This window comes from Pochonia chlamydosporia, chromosome 5, assembly GCF_001653235.2.
Source record: "Pochonia chlamydosporia 170 chromosome 5, whole genome shotgun sequence".
Taxonomy (NCBI): Eukaryota; Fungi; Ascomycota; class Sordariomycetes; order Hypocreales; family Clavicipitaceae; genus Pochonia; species Pochonia chlamydosporia.
Window position 1 is genome coordinate 191,313 of NC_035794.1, and position 26,716 is coordinate 218,028.

At 36.0% G+C, this 26,716-nt stretch overlaps 3 protein-coding genes across 3 annotated transcripts; 1 reads left to right on the forward strand and 2 right to left on the reverse strand.

The window, feature by feature from the left end:
- Positions 1–2,674: 2,674 nt before the first annotated feature.
- On the reverse strand, positions 2,675–3,121 carry VFPPC_05386 (hypothetical protein; the record flags this gene model as incomplete). Its single annotated transcript, XM_018284591.1, has 1 exon — positions 2,675–3,121. The coding sequence occupies one exon, from the start codon at positions 3,119–3,121 to the stop codon at positions 2,675–2,677; it is 447 nt and encodes a 148-aa protein (XP_018141356.1).
- Positions 3,122–4,918: 1,797 nt separating this feature from the next.
- On the reverse strand, positions 4,919–7,211 carry VFPPC_05387 (hypothetical protein; the record flags this gene model as incomplete). The annotated part of the gene is made up of 5 exons (XM_018284592.1): positions 4,919–5,736; positions 5,791–6,051; positions 6,141–6,831; positions 6,906–7,088; positions 7,176–7,211. The coding sequence occupies 5 exons, from the start codon at positions 7,209–7,211 to the stop codon at positions 4,919–4,921; spliced, it is 1,989 nt and encodes a 662-aa protein (XP_018141357.1).
- Positions 7,212–8,435: 1,224 nt separating this feature from the next.
- Positions 8,436–8,952, forward strand: VFPPC_17990 (hypothetical protein; the record flags this gene model as incomplete). The annotated part of the gene is made up of 2 exons (XM_022429655.1): positions 8,436–8,693; positions 8,749–8,952. 2 exons carry the CDS (start codon positions 8,436–8,438, stop codon positions 8,950–8,952), a joined length of 462 nt encoding a protein of 153 aa, XP_022285291.1.
- Between the last annotated feature and the right edge of the window lie 17,764 nt (positions 8,953–26,716).

The window sequence follows — 26,716 nt, forward strand, 5'->3', positions numbered from 1 at the left end:
GGCTCCCATTCTCACATATTTGTTGGCTCGTTTGCCTTTCCGTTAGCTGCTGTAGTGGCCACTCCAAGCTTATACAGGCAATGAGTCGACCAGGATGGTGGGGCATCTCGTGTAAGCCTATTGGTGGCGGGGTGCTGGTAAAGATCGGATGTGAAGCCCACGACCAGGGAGAGTCGCCGCGCGAATAAGAGCGTTGAGGTACCACTGCACCAGAGGGAGGCGTACTTCGTTGACCGAGAGGCAATAGTGTTTCATCTACAAGTATTGATGAAACAAAGAATTAGCATGATTACTATATATTTTGTTTTATTGTATTTCTAAGATCCTGTTTTGAACAGTACCATCTGCTGCTGTAGGGAGGCATTGACGGCGTCTAAGCCGACAACGTCTCCACCCCCACAGGATGACGAGTGCTTGAGGAATGGCGATGAAAAGCGCGACGATGGCGATGGCGGTTTCGGTACTTAAGGCCATTGGAGATGGCCTTTATTTATGAAAGTGGAAGTAGTGGATTGAATATAAAAAGACGTAGAACGTAGCGGCCGGTATGATTCGGATAGTCGAAATCGAGAGCGGGAATGTCGTCGACTCAGTCTGCTTCGTCTTGGTAGTCTTATGTGTAGTCAACAGGTGCGCATAGTTGTGTTGCTGTAAGTGAGGATTGTTTGTGTGGTAAGTAGGTGACGATGTCATTATGTTACCACGAGGGGTATTGTAAAGGGTCGATGATGTATATGGATCGATTGCGGTGGCAAAAATCTAGCGATGGCTGCACCTTTATAAGTTGGCAGACTCTGGCCGGGAGAACCGAGTATGCAGAAACGTCACAGCGGTCTCAGACCAGGGTGTGGCTTGATCGGATGTGGAAGACAGAGTGTACAGAACGGGAACCCAACAGCCACAAGCCATCTCCACCCGCAAGGCTATGGGAGAGCCCTGTTTCAGTCCAGTCTTCTGGCGCACATTACGCTGCCGGGAGAAGCACAAGCTTCGGGTTTGCGGCGCTTCCCGGGTAGCATAGCACTTAATCCCTCTCCGCCATATTGTCTCTTAACTGGCGAAGGGCACGAATATCTTCCATGGCCAAATATAGCCAAAGGTACGTGCGATGCTCCATCTGGAGGAGTTCTTGATACGGTGGATGCAAAGCCGTTAGAGAACGTCCGAGGGCATGTCGAGTTTGATCACGTCACGTTTTCCTATGATGACAAACAGCTTGCTCTAAAAGACATATGCATCAGTGCAATGGCTGGCGAAACTGTAGCCCTAGTAGGAGCAACGGGCTCAGGAAAGTCATCGCTACTACTAGCTAGGCGACTATGAACAAGTATCTCAAGCTAAGGAGGAAAGAGAAAGCGAGACAAGGAAAAGGAGAGCTCGTCAGTTTAAGAAGTAATGAGAAGCAATCTCGCTTGTGATGGGTCCCGACCCGGCAGGCTGGGACGGGAGGCGAGAGCGGCCGCCGAGCCACCTCGGGCTCAGCCCGTTACAATGGCAAGCTGTATTACAAGAGTGCTGGCTCTATTTTATTGACATGTATTTGAGTAAATGACCATTCCCGGTGTTAGATTCGATATTTGTGTTCCTGTTATCTCTATATCTATCTAATATACTATAAAAGCGAACGCTATCATCTGTGGCCGGCTTTTATTATTCTCCTTAGCGTCAACATCCAACAAGCTTGCGTTGATGCCAGTAGGCACAATTATTGGAAGTATAGAGCTTGCAACATCCTGTAATGTTGCTAGTCTTCATAGAGCGTTGATAATTGGGCTTAGCGGCACTGCGGCGTGCAAAACGGAGGACGCGACCTGGACAACGAAGTATTCGTCGGCACCACACCCCCTCGAGGAGCTACTACAAAATCCAGAACTAGGAAAAATCGCGCAAATTCAAACTTTGGACTTGTTTCGGCCGGGGGGGCGGGCCGGACCTTACCTCTGAGAACTTTTTGGTACTAGTTCAGAAAGCGCAGGAAGCCCTCGATGCTGACATCTGTGGCCTCGTCGTGATCCTTGGCACCGATGTATTGGCAGAGTATGCACGCGGACTTCAGCTCGCTTTGAGAACCAAAAAGACCGTTGTCGCCACTGGTACCATGCGTCCCGGTTCAGCTTATGGAGCTGATGGGGTTATGAACATTCTCTGTTCGGTGAACCTGGCGGTTGGCTTCTATGCAAGGGGTCTGGAGGATTGGTTATATATCGCAATCAGCGAGCAAATCTTGCCGGCAATATTCACGGTAAAGTTAAATACCAGCTCACTTGGCGGCTTCCAGTCATTTTCAGGTTCGCTGGGCGTTTTTCAGAACTCAAACCCCAAATTCTACGGAGAGACAAACAAGGACTATTTTGACATCAGGAACTGCAAGGGTGTGCTCCCAAAGGTAGACATCCTATACGGTCATCCTGATGTGGACCCAGAGCTGTTTATAACGGCAGTTGATCGTAGTGCAAAGGGCATAGTGTTAGCAGGTATGGGCCTAGCTAGCTGCTTGGGGAATAAGCTCCAAGCAAGCCCGCTGTGAAGAAGATAGATAGAGTACGAGTGGTCGCCGCCCATGCCAACAACTTAGAACACATCTTCAACTCAAAAGAATAAACCTATTATAGTCAGAGCAAGCTACCAATCTCTACTTATTCGTAGTTAAATACCTGGATTTCATCCAATCACTTTAATAGCATCCATGGTCCTGCGGCCTATCCCAACGAGGAGGCGATCCCTTACCCCAGTCACTGAACGTATCCAGGTACTGCACACACTTCTTCTCCGTAAGCTCTCTCATATCAAATTCAGGCTGACCTGCATCAATAGTATGTCCATTCACATTGATAGTAGTCCCAAACTCTGGTGAACCGCTTCCGCGAACGGCTCTCCATGCCTTGGTCAGCAGAGCCCCAGTCTTTGCGGCATCCGGCAGCTCGAGTACTGAAGCATTAATATCAACAACTTCTCCAAGACCAGTGAAGGTAAAGCAGCGTACACCACATATCTTGCAGAAGAACATGTGGATTTCCTTGTCGAACGTGAGATAGTCACCGAGATCTTCGAATGGGTCGAGCGGGCTCAGCAACAAAAAGTCGTCCCGCACATCAGCGGGCCTCAAATGGAACGAGCCCATTTTGTGACAAGTTGTGCAGTTGCATCGAAATATTTTCTGGTCGTCTTTCTTGGGAGGGTTGGACTCGTTGTGAGGTGCGGGAAGAGTAAAGTAAAGCACATAGCGTGTGGCGCCGCAGTGGCATCCGCCTGCAAGAGGCACCTTTCTGGATTCCATGTTATTTAGTTGCTTTGCAAGAAATAGAATAGCTGTAATAGGCGTATTTTGGCATGTATGATGTGGATAAAAAGTCTAAGTTCCCCGCTGGATATGGCTTGAGCAGCTTCTCATGTTAGGACGGGAGCTGAAAGCGACTAGCGGCAACCGATGTCGTGAACTGGCAGTTTGCACTTACACTGGAAAATTCACGGCCTAAATTGAAGCCACAAAGATAGCAAAAGTGCCACTAATAATGAATTTATTTGGACAGACAAAGTTCAATCATTGGAACTGATTGGATGCTCCTCTATGCCACGTTTTCTTCAGCAGAACTCGAGGAGCTGAACAGCAGCTCTACTGGCGGTCGAGTTAAAAAGAAGGGCGAAATAGCCTTCTGCGAGCACACTCAGGATATAAGTGAGGGAAAAAAGCAGAGATGGCATATGAGTTCCGACAGAAGTAAATGGGCGGCGGCGGGAAGCCTAACTGAATTAGAACAAAGACGTAACAACAAGCGAAGCATCCTGCCTCTTAGGTTGTAACGGACGCTAGCAGAAGTCTCCTCCTGCAGCTAATGTGGCATGATGTGATTGACAGGTGGAGGATGAACTTCTTCCGAACTGTGGTCAGTTCTCAGATGTATCCTGACCAAGGCCTTGGTGCGTGGAGTGTCCCGAACAAGGCAGAATTGCACATTACAAGTTACTTTGGAAAGGTGAAATTTGCGTAAGGGATCATCGGCGCGCGATGTAATTCGACGAAATATACACACTCGTGCTGAATAGATATTAAAGACAGTCTCTATTTGGACGCACCCAAATGCTCTGGTCGCGATGTCCTGACGGCCACATTGCGCTTTCCTCCGCAACATAGAACGCAGATTAGCAAAGACTTGAGTTTTAAGGAGATTGTACTCCAGCTGCTATGGACGATTATAGGGAATGACATCCCCGAGCTTAAGACTATTGAACTGGTTGTGCTCTGGACATTTGAGCTTTAGTGGGTGAAATTGGAGAGCTTTGTTACCTTATCGGACTGAGCAGGACATCTCCCTCTATTTATTATATCTCAAACGAGTCAAATATATTAGTCATGTGGAGGTGTTATACAAATTTCCTGGAAGAATGCGGAGATGCTACTTCTGTGTGGTGCTGTGCTGTGACTTTGTGAATTGACGGTCTAGTGATCTTTTCTACAGTACCAATTTAACACTACTGGAGTCGCCATAGAGTGAGCTTGTAGGTGTAGGGTCGGGGTTTTAGACCGAGGAAACGTCTTGGGGATACCCCTTCAGCTATAAGGCAGTGCTACTAACAGTATGTACAATACATTCAAGCATTGCTTATGTAGAACCTCTGTAGGAGTATGGCATTCCTAGAAGACTACTTTTAGCTGTACTCAATCTTGAACGTCCATACATATTCGTCCCCTTTGATAACATCATTGTTTAGTTTGAGAGTTAGATTGCCAATTCTGTTCCATGTCACTGGCACATTCTTGCCGTGCTGCTTCCCGCCGACGACTGTCACCTTGTCTCCTGGAAGATAAGGCATCAGATCCGAAATATTAAGGGTGGGGGATGGTATGCCGAGGTGATGGATATAAAATGCATCTCGCGTCGTCGCTATGGTGATAGAGGCCAAAATCACTGGCTTCTTATCAATAATTATCAATATCAATATCAATATTGGCCAAATCTTCGATATCAATATCAATACTGGCCTCATCAATCAATATTGATTGCTGACAAGTCTGCTCTTGACCCAGCGGCGTTTCTTGAACTTGTTGCATAAAAGCACCCTGCCCCGCAGGCAGCTGTATTGATGTTCGCCAATCGGTACCCAACGTGGCCTCCATAGCCGGCGAAGTGACGTTTGCTGTTGTGTCCGAGATGGCCATTACCGGAGCCGTAGATGGGGGCTGCAACGGTACTTGGCTCATGCTTGCCACGTAGACTGTCGGCGGCAGAGTGAGCTGTCCCACTTGATAAGCGGTGTGCAGTGGATTTGTGTAGATCGAGGATAAGTCCATGGTGACTCGAGTCCCATTGGGGAATAAAGTCAACGGGACCGTGGGTAGGACGGAAGTGGCCGCTTGTACAGCATTTTGGCCGATGGGGGCGGACTCGGGCGTTCTGGGGACTGTTGCTGAAGATGGTGTCGCGGGCCTTTTGTCGTTGGCCCCGCTCGGCACGCCTCCGTACTGTCCCACGGCGGTTTGCAGCGTCTGTGGAGAAGCACGGGCGAGCCATTGGGTAGCCCCGATAGCGACTGGCGAGTTGAGCAAGGCGATGGCGATAGCCTCTGACATCATCTCCTTGGTTTCTTGTTCGCTAGGACGGAAATCTTGTTTTGATGCAACAGCTTTGGTCTTGACGGCTCGGACCGCTCTGGCATCGTAAATCGGCTCCACCAACGCTCCCGCCTGTCGCGAAAGATGTTGGCCGAGATTCTCAATCTCACCGCTATCGAAGTAAACTGCGGGAGGATCAGCACATGAATGATGGACAAGTTGATGGGCTGAGAACATACAAGGGGAGAGAGGCTCCTTAAAGTGAGGGAATCGCTCCTTGGGAAAGATGATATACCAGACGTCGATAAAGAGAGCCTTCCAATAAGAGATCCACGTCGCCAACTCTCGGGGGCGCTCCTTGTATGAGTCAATCCTTTCTAGAACGTTGGTCAACTGTGTGGAGTCCATGTAGAACCGTGCATTGTCCTTTGCATTCGGGTCATCACTTTTTGCATTTGGGGAATGATGCTTCTTAAGGTGAGTCCTGCTCAGAGTTAGCACTAGCCGTCAAAGTTAGACCTGGGATTGTGAGGACATAGGGCCTAGCTCCAGAGGTGCACTTCGACCATGTTCCCAGGCGAGCAGGGACCAAAGATTCCGCGAATCTCGGGGTATGCAAGGCAATATGGATAAATCCAACGGCGCTTCTTGTCCTTGTTCCGCTTCTTATTACGGGGGGGGTCATCACCTCCCCCGTTGTTGCCCGGTCCCGTTCCACTGCCTCCACCGGCCCCTCCGCCAGTCTCTCCTTCACGTTTTCCACCGCCAGTTTCACCGGCCGGCTGATCGCCACGGCTTCCGTTGTCATTCGAGTTATCATCCGACCTCCGCCGCTTCTTGGATGACCCTGCGGATGATTTCGGGGGAGCAGACGGCGAGCCACCGGCGCATTCGGTTTCGGAATGCATAAGGAGGTTGTGGCTGTGATGTGGTAGCTTGCTCACAGCAGAAATGACATCTTCTGCATAAGATGGGTCTGAGGCTAGGACTTGTCGGATGGAAGCAAAGATGGGAGGATCGGGCAGTGTCGGCGGACATATCGAGGCCGCGGGCGACGAGGAAGCGTGTTCCAGTGAAATTGAGGCATTGGATGAGTCTTGTCCACTGTCGCTGTGGTCGTTCTCGAGCGATGGACAAGACTCGCAAGGTGTAGGTCGGGCCGCCGAGCGTTGCACAAACTGTACGGCGGAGTTCAAAGAGCCCTGAACGGCCGTGACTGAAGATATAGGGTGGATATTAGTCCTCTTGTAGCCGGCGATGAGCTCCTCGACGGTGCGTTCCTGCACCAAAGCGGGATTGCTTCATTAGCCAGAGATAAATCGGGGATGCAAGCTGCGACAGAGGGCATGCTTACATGGCAACGACCAGGGCCACTGGAGTCGTATCTATGCTGGATCTCGTCAATGAGGTCGGAGGCAAACTGCTCATGTTGTGTTGTGCTCCAATATTGTGGTGTGCTCCATGGATCTTCGCCCACGTTAATAAAGCGTTCAGTCCTCGTTCGGACTTGCAAAAAGACAGTAAGTAGTGGCGAGGTCTAAGGGAAGGATTGGTTAGCTTCATACAGTGGACAGGTTGCCCCCTCAAGCACCGAGCCGAGCCAACTGGAACCTGGGGGACTTACATCTGCGCGTGTATTATGAATTATTGGATATCGCATCTTTACCGCTCTAGTCTCGGTAGCATAGAAAGGTCTATATAGCGAAAGGCAACCTTATTTGAGGTAAAGTGAGGATGTTGGACATTGGGAGCGGGAGAAAGTTGCTTTATTTGGGTAGTGTCCTATTTGTCTGAAGCCACGGACAAAACATCAGCCTAACGGATTGGCTCACTCGAAGGCTCACTGCGAGTCGTCGAGGATTGCCGCCCCAGTAACCGACCAGAGCGTCTCACCATACTTGCCAGACAAAAATCAAAGATAACCCTGATGAAAACCGGTGAGAGAGACTCTTTCAAATTTCTATGTGGCAAGGGAAGCGTGATGGAAGAAAATGAGTAGGACCAGAATTTTATAATGCAGTAGTCCTCCACTAACAGCCTACTCCTTATGGAGTATTATACAGGGTTAGTGTAGTATCTCTGGCTCTCTCGACCTGTCGCGTTCGTTTTGTGCTTGGGGGAACACATTTTTTTTTTGTCGTCAGCCACACAGAAATGATGAAAGAAATCCACTATAATTCTACCAATGATCTGGGTGGGCTGCTCCCATACCTCCCACGGGCCACGGTTGCTTATACGACCTTGAGCCCAAACACCTTCAATCCGCACCAGAATAACTACAATTGTCTCCCTCTGCTGTCTCTCCGCCCACCGCACAACCCATCGCCGGGTATACCTTTTATCTGATATTTCATGCGGGCGAGACATGGCCAAGGCTTTGGCTCCAACTGGCTCCCTGCCAGGCGGTTGACGCTATAGCTCGAGCGAGTCAATCAACCAGGCCTCGGGTTGTCGCAAGTGACAACAATCTTCGGCCTCTTCCTCTCTACTTCCAACTCTGCCACTGAGTTTTGGGTCCCTTTCCTATATCTCTACAGCCATGGATTTATTCCTCCCTCGCAGCGTCCGGTCTGGCATGCTCCTCACCAATTTCATCATTTGTCGCCGTCTCCAGACAAGTCGCCATTTCTCCCTAATGGCGCACTTCAAATATCCACAACCTCACACTTCGGCTTCCTTTGTACGCAGTGACAGCCGAAAATGTTTGTTTCTCTGTAGCCGCTCACTTTCACTGTAGTTTTATACCTCGACTGCCGTCGCCCTATGCGATGCGAACCATCTCCTATATTGCTTCATAGCCTTCACTCGAAAACTCCGCCTTTGACCTTCAGTCTACAACCACAGCGCCACGTGACACATATCCCATTACCTCAGAGACCTAGACATGGACATGGATACTCAGCCCAACACCAAGGCTACTTACGTAGCCCTTTTCGAGTCAGCCACGGGAAACCTGCATACCTCCTACCGCTCCATTCCAGAGGGCCAAGACCCTGAGGACTTCGCGACCGACCTCATCAACGCCTATAAACAGCACACCAGGCGGTACAAGCGAATCTTCTACCGCGGCGTCCTACTTAAGAAGCCCGTCGTTTCCGTTGCCAAATTGTCCAAGGCAAGTTCGCATTCCTCTTCCTCTTCTGTCTCCCGCAATCCCCCTCCATTCATCCTGATCTTCTTCTAAACCCTTCCCTCAGATCACCAACGCGTGCCCCAGTATCACGGGTGAGGACCACTTCTTCGTCCAGGAGGAAGTCTATGATCCCTCGTTGACGGCTGCCATGCACAACACTGCTATCCTACGCAACGTAGATCACGATAGCTTTTTTGAGGAGTACAAGGATGTCATGGTCGTGGCCGGCGGCCCCGCGTGCTGCCATCCTCATCCGCCTTGTGAATGACCCTGCTGCTGCCAAGATCTTCAGCATCGTGGGCACGGTCGTCTCCATCACTGTGGGATTGGTGGGCGGCTTTGCCTTGTAAATCTGGTTGTCGCCAAAGGTGGACTTGGTAGTGTAGGGTTATGGCCGTCGGCTCAGGTGACATAATAGCGTGTGCAACGACGGGACTGAGTGAGGAACTGGCGGCATTTTATAGAATAGTAACGGCATAGATACCTTGGCTAATGAAACAATAAGGAGTTAGGTATCTCAATTCTGTAGTGTCAGGACAATAGAGACAGTCTTGAGAAGGAGGGAATCGACTTGGTAATAGATACTCTGGAACAGGACTAATGTGAGACACCGCTAGTGTGCGCCGTTTTTCCGCTGACCAACTTTGCAGGCCAATGTCGCGACGCCACTCTTCCCCGATATTGGCAGCGACAACCAAGCCGGAAAAGCTCGTCAATAATCTAAACCACGAAGAGTGGGTGATTCTTGCCCAGATGCAAATGGAACCATTTCTTGGGCGGATTTGGACATGTGTGAGTTTGTACCTGGAAACGATTTTGGTCGGCTGTGTCCAGTGAAATGTTGGCGGTGTAGCCGCTAATCGTTGCGTTTATGTATGGCGATGCTTCAGTCACAATTCGCTTCATTTAATGGCCCAACTCCAGGGAAATAACTCCCCCTCCGCTGGTCAGGCGAGAACAGTTCTTTGCTCGCCACACTAAGGCAGATTGATTATGTCAGGCTCTCTCATAAAGACTTCCTCTCCCTTTTTAGCTGAGTTGTTTGTAGTTAATCCACCGCATTTCTAGCACTGCGGCCTGTTGCTCGCAGTGTGCTAAGGCATAGAGACTAGTGCTAGGATGGCTAGCCCACAATACAATTATTACAGCATATGTGCGCTAATGCTATATTTAAGTCTTAATAGGCTTATCCTGCTAACTCTACTGTCCTAGTGATATATTAATACTAATAATGCATTATAGACAATAAATTTAGATAACCTTATTATTATAGCTAGGTGTTAAAGGTACCTATAATAGATTAGGCAAGCACGTTAAATAGCATCTACTTTATTTGTACTTAGCTATACTTAGGCTAGTAGAAATAGCTAGAGGTAGCAGGGAATTAGCCTGTTGCTTTAAGCACTAAATAGACGTCTGTGTGAATAAGAGGTACTAATAAAGTTCTAAAAAGTATTTTATTAGCCTATAATATCTTGCTTTAACCCTACACCTTAAATTCATGCTGCAAACTTGCTACTAGAGGTTCCAGCCTTATTACGAGCAACAAAAGCTGCTCTGTCTTAGTTATTTACTAGATATTATAACGGTAGTATATGGCGGACGTTAATAACTCTTTCTTGTTAATAGAGGTGTATTTTATAGCATTATTTCTAGCTTTACTGCAAGCTATTAATAACCCTATTAGTCTTTACTAGTCACAGACCGGGCCAGTCTACTCATGCCACCCTATTCTCCAGCTGGCCCAGGAACTTGCCCAGGGTTGCCTAGGGTTGCCCAGGTTGTAGGCCCTAATCCTGCCTTACCTAGGGAGCAAACCTAACTCTATCTGCGTTAGTTAATTTACCTTATTGTTATGGATTTAAGCGTGACGCTTGGATCTTAGGGAAGAAGGAGACAGGCACGTGGGGAGAGCTACCTAAGAACCTACTATAGGTCTAGACTAGAGCTTAACTAGACCCTATAAGGGTGCTACTAGAAATTATACTAACCCCTTTTAGTCTTCTTCTCTCCTCCTTATAAGAAAAGTTACTATTAGTAATACTAGTCTATAGAAGCTTCTAGGCTAGTCCCTTATATACTTTTCTTATTAATACCTATATAACCTAAAAAGGTAAAGAGTAAGATAAGCACTCTTAGTCTAAATACACTAAGTAGTTATAGCAGTATTAACACGCTTACAAGCAGCTAGCAGATAGAACTTAAAGCACTCTAGAAACTAGTTAAGAAGTAGGCAGTAAAGATTAGTAAGCTATAATACTAGATACTAGCTAGCATTAGGAAGAAGCTAGCCTGTAACTAGCTAAAATGCAAACTACTCTCTATAGGGGCCCTCTATAATAGCAATAAAGACTCCTTTTATGCTTAGAAGAGCCTAATAGCACACAAGTTAGAGGCAGACTAGAGCTTTATTGGGAACTACTATAACTAGTAGTTCTTTATCTACTAGAACCTCTTGCTAAAAGTCTAAGCCTAGGTAGCCCCCTTCTTTAAGATAGGCGCCTCCTTTAAATACTAGCTAGAATGCTTTCTATATTACCTAGATAGCATATATGTAAACCCCTATTGCAAGGAAAGGGTAATAACTAAGCTTAACTAGATATAGTAATAGCTATAAGAATAATTTAGTAACTTTTACTATAGATAAATCTAGAGACCTATAGATATAAATATAGGTAATACTATAGTAAGATTATAGCTAGATAGCTATAAATATACTATTTAATCTAGGCACTATATATACTATTATTAAACTAGAGTTATTAAGTAAAATAAGCTAAAAGAATATATAGTCTAACTAGTAAGAGTTAGAAAGTATAGCTAGAACTCTATTATTATACTATAGGCTTTTTAACTAAGTTATAAGAATTACTAATAGTACTAGCTATATAAGAATATATTAACTTAGCTACTATATTACTAATACTAGAGAAGACCTTCTTCTTAGAATAAACTAGGCTTTAGGGTATAAGCTAGTAGTAATAAGTTAGAAATAAGAGTACTAGAGATACCTAATTCTAGCCTCTTAGCTCTTAATAGCATAGAGAAAGTAGTAAGTATACTATAAAGCAAACTAATTAGTAGTTATACTAGTACTTTAATAGGATTTCTACCTAGACTAAATTATTAGACCTAATAATTATCCTAATAGTAGTAAAAAAGTAGAGAAAAAGGTATCTAGTACCTATATAAAATACTAAGATATATTCTCTAAGAAGAAAGCTACTATACTATTCTCTCTTAAAGGCTAAATATATACTATTAAACTAGAGAATAAGTAGATACTATCTTAGAAACCTATTTATAGCCTAGCAGAGAAAGAGCTATAGGTTCTCTATAAGTATCTAGCTAGTATAGTATAATAAGGCTAGATAAGAAGGTTAATAAGCCTAATAGAGGCTCTAATTCTCTTTATGCTAAAGAAAGAAAGCTAGCTATACCTATATATAGATTATAAAAGCCTTAATAAGATTATAAGAAAGAATAAGGCATTCTTACTACTAATTACTAAGATTCTTAATAGGCTAAGAGATATAAAGATATATACTAAATTAAATCTTAAAGATACTTACTACTAGCTATATATCTATAAGAGTAATAAGTAAAAGACTACTTTCTAGTACTAATATAGTTACTTTAAGTATCTTATAATACTATTTAGCTTAATTAATACTTTAGTAACCTTTTAGAAATATATTAATAATATCTTAGAGAAGCTAATTAATATTATCTATATTATATACCTAGATAATATTCTTATATATAATAGTAATATTATAGAGTATAAGTAGTATATTTACTAAGTACTAGAAAGGCTTTATAAGGTAAAGCTATATATAAATATTAATAAATATAACTTTTTAGTTATAAAGGTAAGATTTCTTAGATTTATAGTTTATTAGCCTAAAATAAACACACCTAAGAGCTTAGAGTGCCCTGCAAAATACCGCACTTACACGCAGCTTATTAGCAATTTAATCTAGATTATTACTTCCCTTTAGTCTAAATAGTTAGAATCCTTCTAATTGCCTAGATTAAATAGTATTTAATCCTTAATTGCCTTAGTCTTCCCGGAAGACTCTAGCAATATTATTTGGTAGTACACCTCTGTGAGGTACAGCCTGTAGCCAAGAAAGGCGCCTTTAGGCCGAGTAGTTAGAAGTCTCCCAATTGCCCAGATTAAATGGTATTTTAATTCTTAATTGCTTTAGTCTTCCCGGAAGACTTTAGCAATATTGTTTGGTGGTGCACCTCTGTGAGGTGCAACCTGCGGCAAAGGAAGGTGCTCTTAGAGGGATTTAGTAAATAAGCATTAAATGCACTAAGTAAATAGCTCTAGTTAAGAAAATCGCGGTTAAGTCTGTTAATTGAGAATTGTCTGGCTAGGGGGGGAAGAACCTCCCTTTTATCTGTGTGCTAGCTATAAGATCAAATGAAAACACTAAGTCCCTTTTTCCTATCCCTTGTTAGGCCCCTAAGTGTGAGCAATTCCGCCCACATAATAGTAACTAATAAGAGAATTAAGATAGAACTAGAGTATATTTAGGCTATTATTAACTAGCTATTATCTTATAGTATAATTAATATAAGGTTTTTCTTAGAATTTATAGGATTTTATTAATAGTTTATAAAAGAATATAATAAGATAACTATTTTACTAATAGACCTTCTAAAAGAAGATAGTAAAGATAACTTTTAGCTAAATAGCAATATAATAATAGCATTCTAAGAGCTAAAATAATAGTTCTAAGAAGTACCTATTTTAGTATACTTTAATCTAAATATACTATTATAGCTAGAGACTAATATATTAGGCTTTACTATAGAAGCTATACTAGTATAATTACTATTAGATTACTAGTACCTAGTAGTATATATATTAAGAAAGCTCTTACCTATTAAGCTATACTATACTACTTCTAATATAAAGCTACTAGCTATCTAAAAGGCATTTAGGATATAGAGATATTATCTTATATACTCTATATATCTAGTCTATATTATTATAAACTATTTAAACTATAAATATCTAGCATTTAAGCCTAAGCTAATAAGTAGGTAAATTATAGTGCTAGATAAGCTATATCTCTTTAATTTTATAATATAGTATTATCTAAGACTAACTAACCTAGTAGATAGTCTATCTAGGCAGTTAGACTATTTTAATAAGAAGGTAATAGTATAGGTAAAAGCTTTATAGCTATCTCTTTTTCTAGTAAAGTTTATAGAGAATAAGCAGTAAGAAAGCTATAGTACTAGCTAGAGTATATAGCCTACCTTATAGCTATTAAAGCTATAATTTATTACTAGTAAAGAAAGAAGTAATATTTATACTATAAGATATAAGGTTACCTTTTATAAGTAGTAAGAGAGCTATAATACTAAGTATATATAGCCTACCTATAAAATATTAAAGCTATAATCTATTATTAGTAAAGAGAGAAATAATACTTATACTATAAGATGTAAGGTTACCTTTTATAAGTAATAGAGCTTCTAGCTAGTAGAGTTAGAACTAGTAATAAAGTAGCTAGTTTGCTAGAGTACTATAGTATAACTTTTAGCTATTAGAAGAGTCTTTACTAAATTAAGCTTTATAATAGATAGTCTAGGTAGTAGTAGGCTTATAAAAGTTTCTACTATTTTAGAAGTACTATTAGAGGTATAATAAAGAGATACTTTTATTACCTAATAACTAGAGTTACTTATATATAACTTAAAAGTAGTAACCTAAAAGTATAAGCTTTAGAGAGTTAATATAAGTAGATTACTCCTATATAAGAGCTATATTTATATTCTAAAAGGTCTATAAAAAGAGTTATTACTACTAGTTTATAATAATCTAGCTACTAGATACTATAGAGTAAGTAAGACTTTATATAGGCTTATAGCTTAATATTATTAGTAAGGTATAAAGAAGTAGGTTAAAAACTATATAAGTATCTATCTAAACTATTAAGTCTTAAAACTAAAGCTATATTATCTATATAGTAAACTTATAGCTCTCTTTATACTAGATTGCCTCTTTTAGAAGATATTAATAGACTTTATTACTAGCCTACCTTCTATTAATATATATAGAAATAAGATTTATAACTCTATCTTAGTTATTATAGATTAATTCTCTAAGTATACTATTTATAAACTAGTATTTAAGTAGATTACTAGTAATAGACTTACTATTATCTTCTTAGACTAAATCTTTAAGAATTATAGTATACCTAAGAGAATTATAATAGATTAAGATATAATCTTTACTAGTAGCTTTTAGAGAACTTTCTACTACCTCTTAGTAACTAAGTAGTAGCTTAGTATAATATTTTACTCTTAAATAGATAGTTAAACTAAGTGCTTAAATTAAATTCTAGAGTATTATATTAGAGCTTTTAGGAGTATTAAATAGATAGACTAGCTAGACTGCCTACTAATAGTATAATTTACTTATAATACTAGCTATTATATAGTATATAGTTACTCTCTAGTAAAGGCACTATAAGAATTTACCTCTAAAGAATTAAGTTATACTATTAAGCCTCTTAATATTATTAATAAGTAAGCTAAAAGTAAAATACTAAAGCTATAAACCTACTATTAGTCTATTAAATAACTACTTAGTAGTATATAAGCTAAATATACTAGATATTATAACTATAAGTATATTTCTGCTAAGTTTTAAAAAGGAGATTATATACTACTATCTACTAAAAATATTAACCTATAGTATTCTAATAGAAAGCTTATAGCTAAGTATATAAAATCTTACTATATTATTTAGTTAATTAGAGACTATTATATAATATATTAGCTATAAATACCTAAGAGTACCTAAATATATAATATCTTTTATATCTCTAATTTAGAGCCTTTTTAGAGAGATATAAAGAAAGCTCTAGCTATAAGCTAATTATAAGATAGCATCTTAGAGCTTATACCTAAGTATAAGGTTAAATAAATAGTTACCTATAAATATAATAGAAAAAGGTATTACTATCTAGTAAAATAGGTAGAATATAATACCTTAGAAAATTCCTAGCTATTATACTAAGATTTTAATACTTAGAAGCTTTTAAATAACTATAATAAGTAGGTTTATAGTAAGTTAGTAGTAAGATTATAATAGAATAGCTAAGTAAAGCTAAAAATAAAAATTTAATTTCTAAGGTAAAATATTAAAGATATAATTATTAAAATAGCTTTTCTAGCTACTATTTAACTGCTATCTAGCTATTTAACCTTTTCTATAGTATTCTTTACTTCTAACTAGTATATTAGTTTATCTAGCTTAATTAGTATTAAGAGTAATCCTATATAAGCTAAAAGATACTTATAATACTAAAAGAACTAGCTACTAGTTAGTAGTAAAACTATAATTATAAACCTATATTATTAGACTTACTAGAGTACTATTTTTATATATATAGTAAAGGTAATTTATAATTTCTAGGAAAGCTTATACCTAGGTTACCTTATATAGCTATAAGATTATAGTATATTTATTAATAACTATTATATAGGTAGCTACTACTTTAATCTAAGTATAGTAGGCCTAGCTCTTTTTATTCTTATTTTTCTTTTTAGCTAAAGTATAAACTAGCTTCTTATAAGTAGTAAGAAAGTTATTATTACTATAAAACTAATTCTCTTCTTTATTAATAGTATCTTTAGCTATAAAAGTAGCCTTATAAGTATAATAAGTATAGGAATTAAGCTAGCTACTAGTTAGTAGCAAATAAGCTATAATAGTATAGGTACTTACTAGAAGGTATAGCTTATTATTTTTAAAATAATAGGTATATTTTATAGTATTAGCTACTAAGTAGTTAGTAAAAGTAAGTAGTAATTTAGTAGCTAACTTATAGCTCTTTACTAGCATATATATAACTAGAATGCCTAGGTTTTTTGCCTTATATTTAGGCATACTAGTAGTATAATTAGTAGGATAGAATTTCTAGTTAGCTATCCTATAGGCATAATATTAGTGGTATTCTACCTCTAAGCTAGTAGCTACTTAGCATTATATATATAGTAAGAATAATAAAAAACCTACCTATAAAAGGTATATTTCTTAATTAGAGTAATAGGTATTTTTAAGATAGCTAGAGTGCTTCTAGGTATAATCTTATAAGTAGTCTAGCAATAAGATATAATAATCTAGTAGCTAGTTAATAGTAAATATACTATTAGAACTATAAAGAGTACCTACTAGATTAATAAAATTTTAGGGCAGAAAATTATAAAAATATAGAAATTCTATTAAAAATTAAGGGGATTAGTACTACTATATAGCTAACTTATAGTAAGAGTACTAGTAAGTTACTACTATAAAAGGGTACTTATAAGAATAAGAGAGAATAAAGAAGAAAAGAAGGAAAGAAGGAAAGAAAGAAAGAAGAAAAAGAGATTCTACTTATATATCTAGGGATTAGAACTAATAGCTAATAGCTATAAAGTTAGTAGCTACCCTAATAGCTACTAGCTTATAGCTAGTTAGGTACTTATTAATAGCTATCTAAGTATCTAAAGCTAGAAGCTATTTATAGCTATAAGTTACTAGTAATATAGCTATAACTAAGTATAGTTATAATAAAGAAGAGTAACTCTATTAGGAGCTATCCTAAAGAAAGAGTAACTATAAGTAGTAGGCACCACGCTATTATCTTACTTCTAGTATAAAAGGGTAAGAGAAGAGCTTCTTAGATTTAAGAAGGTTAGAGATTAAGACTATTATTATTCTAACTACTAGATATCTGCTATTTTGCTATAAATATAAGATTACTTCCCTTATTCTTTACTCTGCTTATTTAACTACCTATTCTAATAGTTATTTTGTTAGCCCAAAACAAACACACCTAAGAGCTTAGAGCGCCCTATAAAATACCGCACTTACACGCAACTTGTTAGCAATTTAGTCTAGATTATTACTTCCCTTTAGTTTAAGTAGTTAGAATCCTTCTAATTGCCTAGATTAAATAGTATTTAATTCTTAATTGCTTTAGTCTTTCTAGAAGACTTTCCTAATATTATTTAGTAGTGCGCCTTTATAAGGTATAGCATGTAGTAAAGAGAGGCGCTTTTAGGCTAGGTAGTTAAAAGTCTCCTACTTGCTTAGATTAAATAGTATTTAATCTTTAATTGCTTTAGTCTTTCTAGAAGACCTTAGTAATATTATTTAGTAGTATGCCTCTATAAGGTATAACCTGTGATAAAGAAAGGTGCTCTTAGTTAATAAGGGATTTAGTAAATAAGCATTAAATGCATTAAGTAAATATCTCTAGTTAAGAAAATTGCAGTTAAGTCTATTAATTATTGTCTAGTCTAGCTAGAGGGGGTAGAACCTCCCTTTTATCTGTGTGGTAGCTATAAGATTAAATAAAAATACTAAGTCCCTTTTTCCTATCCCTTATTAAGCTACTAGGTGTAAGTAATTCTGCCTATATAAATACCTTCCTAGCTACAGTAAATATTCTTATTTGCGAATATAAGGCGAAAATAGAAGGGCAGTTTAAAATAATAATTAGTAGAAAGTAAACTCTAATCCCTTAAAGGTAACTATTTAATTAAAGTAATTCTATCTAAGTTCTATCCCCTAAAGTCCTAAATCTTTTATCTTCCTAGCAAGCTTATACCTAGGTATTACTAGCGTTATTAGGTTAGGATTGCTATTACCCCTTCTAGAAGCCCTATTTGCTTAGGTCTCCTATTACTTCCTAGCATTTAATCTGGCAATAATATCCTATTTAATAGCTACCTAAATATCTCTCTATGTACTTTTCTAAATAAGGCCTTTAGGGATAACTAAAAAGTATATATTCTTAGTAGGTTTATATGTAAGGGTTAGCTAATATTTAATGTGAGGGGCTATAAGCCTAGCTATACTAATACTTGTGTTATATCTCCCTTAGCTAATAGTAGTTTAAGCGTTTTAGTATATGCCTTCTATTAGGTGTAGGAATAATTTCCTTCCTAAAATTCCCTAAATATAAGCTACTCTAGGCTAGATTTTTGTGCATCTTACAAGTTATTAGTTTATTTCTACCAGATTAGGTTTATTATTATTACTCTATTAATGCTTTAGTGTTATAATTTCCTTAGGGGAGCCTAGTAGAGACCCTATTTATAATGCTAGCATTCTAGCATAACTAAGATCTAGTCTATTAGTAAGTGCCTTAAGTTAGTTAATATATTCTCTCTAGAGTGTGCTTATTATTAAGGAATGTAATAGTACTAGCAATAAAGGTCTAATTAAATAGTCTAGAGAAGAGAGACTACTAGTTATTAATCTCTCTCTGCTAAATCCTAGAGCTATAAGTTCTAAGTTCTTCCTAGTTAACTCTAATGCTAGCAGGGGAATTTTACGCTTAGGAACTATCTATTATCTTAGCTTTAGCGTTTCTTTAAGATTAATTAGTTCTTATAGTTTCTTTAGCGCACTAGGTAAGGCATTATAGTTCTTAGCAGCTTAAATCTCTAGGCGCCTAATTACCTATACTAGGTCTTTATTATAAATACTAGGTTTACTCTAGACCTTTCTAATAGTTACTACTAGGTAGTTCTAAATGCTAGGAGCTAGACTATTAGGAAACCTATTATACATAATAAGACAATCTAATAGGCAGTATTATCTATATATAGGGAGTTTAGTAGGTATAAACCCTCTATAGATAGTAAGAGTGTCTTTTATTAGCCTTACTATACTTATTACTCCTATTACTCTCTACTAGATAGCTAATATATTATAGTTTAACTAGTCTTATATAGCCTAGCTTATTAAGGTAATCCCTAGTTTATTAATTGCTATAGCCTATAGAAGTTCTATAGTGTGTATAAGAGCTTTATTATAGTTACTAGGTTTTTTGCTAGGGGTAAAGAGAATCTAATCCTATAGCCTTAGATTAAATATTATTAGCACTATAGAGGTTATCCTAAACTTATTATTCTTTAATAACTTAATTCTATACTCTAGTTTAATATTTTTGCTATAATAGAAGTTAGTTAACTTATAGCTAATTTGCCTATAAAAGAGATACACTAGAAATATAAGTGCTATAAATCTATATTTATATGCTTCTTTCTGCCTTATATATAGAACTATAGCTATATAAAAAGTATAGGGGTAGTTAATAAGGCAAAATATCTGGCAGAATCCCCTAACTACCTACTTAAAGTTTATAGTAGGATTTACATTAATTATATTATAGTAGTATAGTTTGCTAAGTAGTTAATTAAATGCTATTACTACCTAGTAGTTATCTATATAAATAAATATACTAAAGAATCTAGTATTCTATATATCTCTATATAAGCAGCTAGGAGTAAGTTCCCTATTATATCTAAAGTTAGTAATAGGCTTCCCCTTAGAGAGCCTACTAAAGTTTTTATTTAATTCTTAAAGAGCATTAATTTAATCTACTAGCTCTAGTCTTATTGTAAAGAAGCCTAGTAGTATTTTAATAGTATTTTTAATACCTTAGCTAATAATCCTTTTTATAGCTCCTAGGTTAAACTAGTTAAGCTACCTATTCTTTTGCTTCTTAGCAAGAGATTTTATAAGGAAATTATACACCTTAGTAAGGTATTATTCCTATAAAATGCCCCTATAAGAGTAGAAGATCCTTCTAGCTTCTTTATATATATCTCTTAGGCAAGCCTTAATATTCTTAAACGTGATATCTCTCTAGAGTGCTTAAGGTTAGAATAGTAAGGGTTAGTATAGGTAGAGTTCTTAAAGTTCTTTACTAATATTTATTTCTATTCCTATAGTATAAAAAGTTAAACTTATAGGCCTACTAATATAAGTAACCTATAGTCTTATTATTCCTAAGTAGTATTTATAAAAAATAAAAGCTCTAGTACCTATAGTATTACTATTATTAGCATCCTAACTTTATTAAGTTAATATAGTAGCTATAATTAAATAGTAATATAAGCTAAAACTTGTAATATTTCTTAAATCTTATGAAAATAGGTAAATTCTCTCTTTTAAGAGAGAGAGAGTTAATAGTATAGTTAAGAAAGTTATAATAATATATATAGGTAAAAGGAGTATTTAAAAGAGAAAATAAATAAAGGAAAGTATATAAGAAAGAGAGGGTTATAAAGGTATAAGTAGGATTAAATAGTTATTATAGGTATATTATGGTTTAAATAGGTATATTTAGGAAGAGAGGTGCCTAAGTAAGGCACTTTATCTAATGTTTTTGCATGCCTATTTAATTTGCTTGTGTACCCTTCCTTTTATTCTTTCTATTTCCCTCTCTTTTATATCCCCTTTATTTCTTTCTCTTCTAATTCTTAATTATGGATACTATTAATAATATTAAAGAAATTCCTTGCAACTGCCTTCCTAATATTATCCCTATTATTACTTAGTATATTTCTACTAGTAAGTGTATTTCTCTCTTCTCTCTAAGCTAGAATAGCTGCACTAAAAAGAAGAGCTTTTCTAAGATTAATTTTAAATAGGTAAGTATTAATCTTATTTAATCTTTTCTCTAGGCCTTATAGCATTCTAATAGTTTCTCTTTTTAGTTCTATTATATATTTAGCTTTATTATTTAAGGGAGTATTAATCTTAGCTGCTATAGTATCTCTATATATACTAAAGTTTATTTTTATAAGTAGCTATTAAAAGGCATAATTAGGGATTCTAGGCTATTCTTTATAGGTATAGACATATAAGCAGAATTTACTAGGCGTTATAGTGTAACTTGCAGGTTTGCTAGGAAGACTCCTTCTAACTAAGTTCTTATTCCTGTAAAATTTGCTAATTCTTAGGAAGTTTTTATTTAATGCATTATCTAGCGTCCTAAATACTATCTAGCACTTATAGTTTCCTTCTATAGCTTCTAGAATCCTATGCTTTATTCTTATTGCTTAACTACTTACTAGAACTATATTACTAGTATTTAAGAGCATATTCTTTTCCTATTTTTTAGTTGCTTTTCCTATCTAGAAATTAACTCTAGGTCTTATAGTAATTACATTTAGAATAGGTTTAGAGCGGTTACTTATAAGTAGCGCATAAGGCCTAGATATTAGTATTAGAGGAAGAATAGAGGTTATAATTTGTCTCCTTTTAGGGGCTATAAATAGAGCAAAGAGGCAATTAAGAGCTAGGCTTCTTATCTCCTAGCTATTACTTTACAGAATTCCCCTTATCTTCTTTTTAATATCTCTTATCCTTTTAGGGATAAGGTATATAAGGCTAATAAAGTAGCCTAGTTAAAATGCGCCTCTAAAAATAACTATTAGGCTAGGACTATAAGGGTTTAGTAGTCTAGTTAGGCTATTTAGAATTTGCTAAACTAATTAATTATTGCTTCTTAGGGGTTTCCTAAAAATTTTCTGTGCTCTTACTTATTTTTGTAAGTGCATTTAGAGTAAGGTAGATAGTTAGGTAGAGTTAGTAAGGTGCTCGTAAGGTAGCTATCTTCTTCCTAGAGATAAAAGAAGTTTAAAGAGCTTTTATCTTAATACTAAGCAAGTAGGTTAGAAATAATTAAATAGTTTCTAGGAGTTTTTAGTATTATTCTTTTTATTATAGGAAGATAGATAGTAGATAGATCTCTAGTTTATATAGAAGATTTTTCTTTAGTAGTAGTATTTTCTTAGGTTTATCTATTATCTCTAAAAGATAAGAAGAATGTATTTATATAGAATAGTTAACTATTTAATCTAATATATTATATTTTATCTCTCTAGGTAAAATCTAGTTAAGTTCCTAGTTAAGAGCTATAGCCTCTAGGCAGTAGGTTTTTCCTCCTAGCAACTATAGGTCTGCTATAGATAACTACTAACCTTTAGGGTCTTAGATAAAAAGCTTTAGGTGGTTTCTAGAGATTATTTTTGTAAGTTCTATTCTATTAAGAGTTATAACCCTATAGGCTCCTATAATAGGGGCTTAACTAATAACTTAAAAAGGTCTATTCTATCTTATTATGAGTTTCTTAGAGGTTAATATATTAATGCTATAGACTATATTAAAAACTAAAATAAGACTTTCTAGGACTAGCTAATATTTCTCTTTTTAAATAGAAGTAGCTTAGTTTTTATTTATTCTTGCTACTAGTTATTATCTAAATTTAAGAACCTTTTCTTAGGCTAGGGTAATATCTTTAGCTTTTCTTTTAAGAATTTTAATTCTTGCTTAAAAAAGATCTTCTTTTAAGGTTACTTTATCCTAATTAATTATTCTCTAGGTAGGATATTCTACTTCTAGCGGGAGAATTAGCTTCTACCTATAAATAAGATAGAAAGCTAATATTCTATAGGAGGCCTAAATTATAGTTCTATCTGCTAGAAGTATAAAATTAAGTTATAATAACTATTTACTATTTAATCCTTTAGACTTACTTAGGGCGGAAGTAATAGACTAATAGCTAGCTTTAATAGGCGTATTTGCTTTTGGGTTATATGTAGAGACTTATACCTCTATAGTTTCTAGGTCTTAGAGAGCTTTCTTAAGTTGCCCTTTTATTTCTAGTTCTCTATTATAGATAATATACTTTAATATCCTAAATTAACTTATTATTTTCCTTAAGAACTTCTAAATAGCTGCTATATTAGCTCTTTTAATAGGTTTTGCCTTTACCTAACTAGTAAGGTTATACTAAGCTTTAAGCAGGTAAGTATATTCTTAATTAGGTAGTATATATTAAGTATTAATATGTATCTTACTTATTAGGTTCCTAGGTGCTATAGCTATTATAATTTCTCTTAGCCTCTAAGAAGTAAACTTTTAGCAGATATTATAATAGGCAATTATCTCTTTTATTATATTCTATATTCCTAACTACTAGTATCTTTGCCTGGTAACTTAGAAGATAACTTTAACCCCCTTATAACCTATTATATAGTAGATATCTTAAACTAATATTCTTCTATTACTAGGGTTATTAATAATAAGTATAGGGCCTTTAATAATCCCTATAGGTCTCTTTTAGAGTCTTTCTTTATCCTAAAAGAATTTCTTTGTAGTTATTCTTAATTATTAGTAGCTAGATTTAGTTAGATTAGATAGTCTTTTCTATATCTAAAGGAATTTTATTAGCTATTAGGACTTAGGCAAATATCCTTCTAATTTATTAGCTTTACTACTATTTTCTTAGATATTAATAGTATTTAGGTAGAGGTTAATAAATTCTTTAATGTCTTCTTTAACTTTTACATCTATTTAATCTAAAGGCCTAGGTCCTTTCCGTAAAAGTCTATTTGTAATACTATTCTTTTCCCTAGGTATATACCTTATAGTGAAATTAAACAAAAGGATATAGCTAATCTATTAAGTTACTATAGCTCTAAAGATATTATTAATAGCCTTATTAAGCTAATAGACTAGAACTTAGGAGTTAGTCTCTAGAGTAAATTAGGCACTATATAAGTGTATTCTTAGGCATCTAAGAGTATAAATAGCAGCTTTATACTTAAGTTTTATAGTATTATATTTAGCCTTAGCTTCTAACTATACCCTACTTTTAAATCTAACTAGGCACCTCTTTCTATTAATAATCTAGATTAAAGCTATACTCTATCTAATAATGCTTGCATTAATAATAAGTATAATCTCTTTATACTTATCCCTAAGATTAAGTATTATTATTATTAGAAGTTAGGTTATCTTATCTTTAAGGATTGCTATAGCATTTTCTTAGTCTTCTCCCTAGACCTAAATTATTATCTTGTGGAGTAGCTTAGTTAATAGGAAAGCTTTCTAAGAATAGTATTCTATCTAAAGCTAGCAGCAATTTGTAAGACCTATAAAAGACCTAATATCTCTCTAGTCTTTATAGCTTTCCTATTCTAGCACTTTTAGAACTCTAGCGTTACTTAGCTTTTAGCTATAGGTCCTATAGATATATCCTACTATCTTAGTAGTCTTTTAGTAGAACTTTAATTTTAATGCTAAAGCTATATAACTAGCAAGTTTAATATTTAGAAGCACTTTATTAATATTAATTAAATGCTCTAATATGTATTTATATACCCTAGGTAAGATTTCCTCTTTATTATAGGTAGATACTAGTTCTTTAATAGCAATATTATTAAGAAAAGGCTTACAGGCTTATAGAATAAGGTTATTTAGGATTCTCCTAATAATGCAAATAAACTAGGCTACTAAGTTTATAGCACCCTATAGTAGGGTATATATTCTTAGCAGCCTAAGTAATATTAATATTATTATTAAGTCCTAGCTTTCTGCTGTAAGTGGAATTTAATTATAACTAGAAAGAAGGTTAATAATAGATAAGATTTTACATATGCTAAAGCTCTTACTAAAGGCCTTAGCACCTTAAGAACTATATATATTCCTAATTATATACTTATTATACTTTATTACTAAAAGAATTAGTTATACTCTTCTATCTTTCTTAATAACTAAGAAGAAAGGGTTTCTATAGAAACTATAGCTTTTTTCTAGCTACCTATACTTAACCTTCTTTTTTAGTAAATCTACTAGCTTTCCTTATATTACTAATAGAATAGGAATAGACCTAGCTTGCTAGGCCTTATATTTAATAACCTAAATAACTTATAGTAGCACTACTAATAGATTAACTTTTCTATATTTAGAGAGGTTCTAGGCAAGAGCTACCTCTCTATTCTTTAGGATTTTAGCAAATATATCTAATTCTTCTAGTGTAACTAGGTCCTTAATTTCTTTTAGCATTTAATTAAGGCAGTCTAGGGTTATCCTAAATCCCCTTAGCTTCTTATAAAACCTCCTAATAATATATTCTATATACTTTCTATTCTTTTCTAATCTCTCTTTAGCTTTCTCCTACTTTTTTGTCTTCTATTAGAAATCTCCTTTAGGCATTAATCTATTAGATAGGATATTATCTCTTAGGTAGACCTTTTATGCTTTTCTTTTGTATAAGGTATTTACCTATAGATTAATTAGTTTCTTATCTATTTTGCTTATTTTCTAAGCAGCCTAAAGCTCCCTATATGCCTCTTCTAGTTAGTTTAATAAGTCTTAATAGAGAGTTATAACTAATAGTTAGAGGGTAGTGCTTATTTCTTTTTTATTAAGGGGAATAGCTATATCCCCTAGCTCTAGGGTCTATCTAGACTCTTTAGTTTTAGTTAAGTTAATAGGGGCCTTCTTACCCCTCTATTTCCTATTAGCTTTTCTCTTTTTAGCTAACCCCTTTATTTCTTACAGATAATCTATATTCTAATTAATTTTAATAGGATTTACTTTAATTAGCGCGGTCTTCCTTTATTTCTGGAATTTCCTATTAGATTAAGCTAGCTACTCTAGAGATTATTATAACTTAATTAAAATAATATTACACTAGTAGTTCTCTGTCCCCTTAGCTATAATTAAGTAATACCTAGGCTATCTAAATAAAAGGCATCCCTAGAATTAATAGGATATATATACTATTAGAGGCTATATAGAATTAGATTAGGGTTTAGGCATTTCCTAGATATAGCTAGGTTTATACCTTTCTATGCATCTTAATAGCTTAATTTATATATAAAGTGGTTTTTACGGTAATAGTTATTAGGTAGATTTTTAGATTTGCCTTTACTATAAACCCTCTAGAAATAATATTCCCTTAAGAGCTACTATTAATAAGAGCTAATATAAGAGGCCTATTATCCTTTCCTAGTCTTACTTAGAGGTACAGTAAATCTTAAGTATAATTTAGGATTGCTTATAGTTACAGGATTATATTTATAAGTATAGTATGCTAGTAATTAAATAGTTTCCCTGCTTTCCCTAACCTCTCCTATAAATATGCCTATAGTTCTAGATTATAACCTTAAGGAGGTTATAATTATGTCTAAATTGCATCTTTATAACTACTACTCTCTTCTTTAATAAAGGCTTTTAGCGTTATAACTATAGTTAATATAGCATTTATTTGATCTATTTTAATACTATTCCTAGGTTTTATTTCTAGTTCTTTATTATAGAGGGTTTTTAACTTCCTATTATGCTAATAGACTTCTTTAATCTCTTATGCTCTTATATTACATTTATTGCTAATTAACTTAGCTAGGTCTAGCAATATCCTATAAAG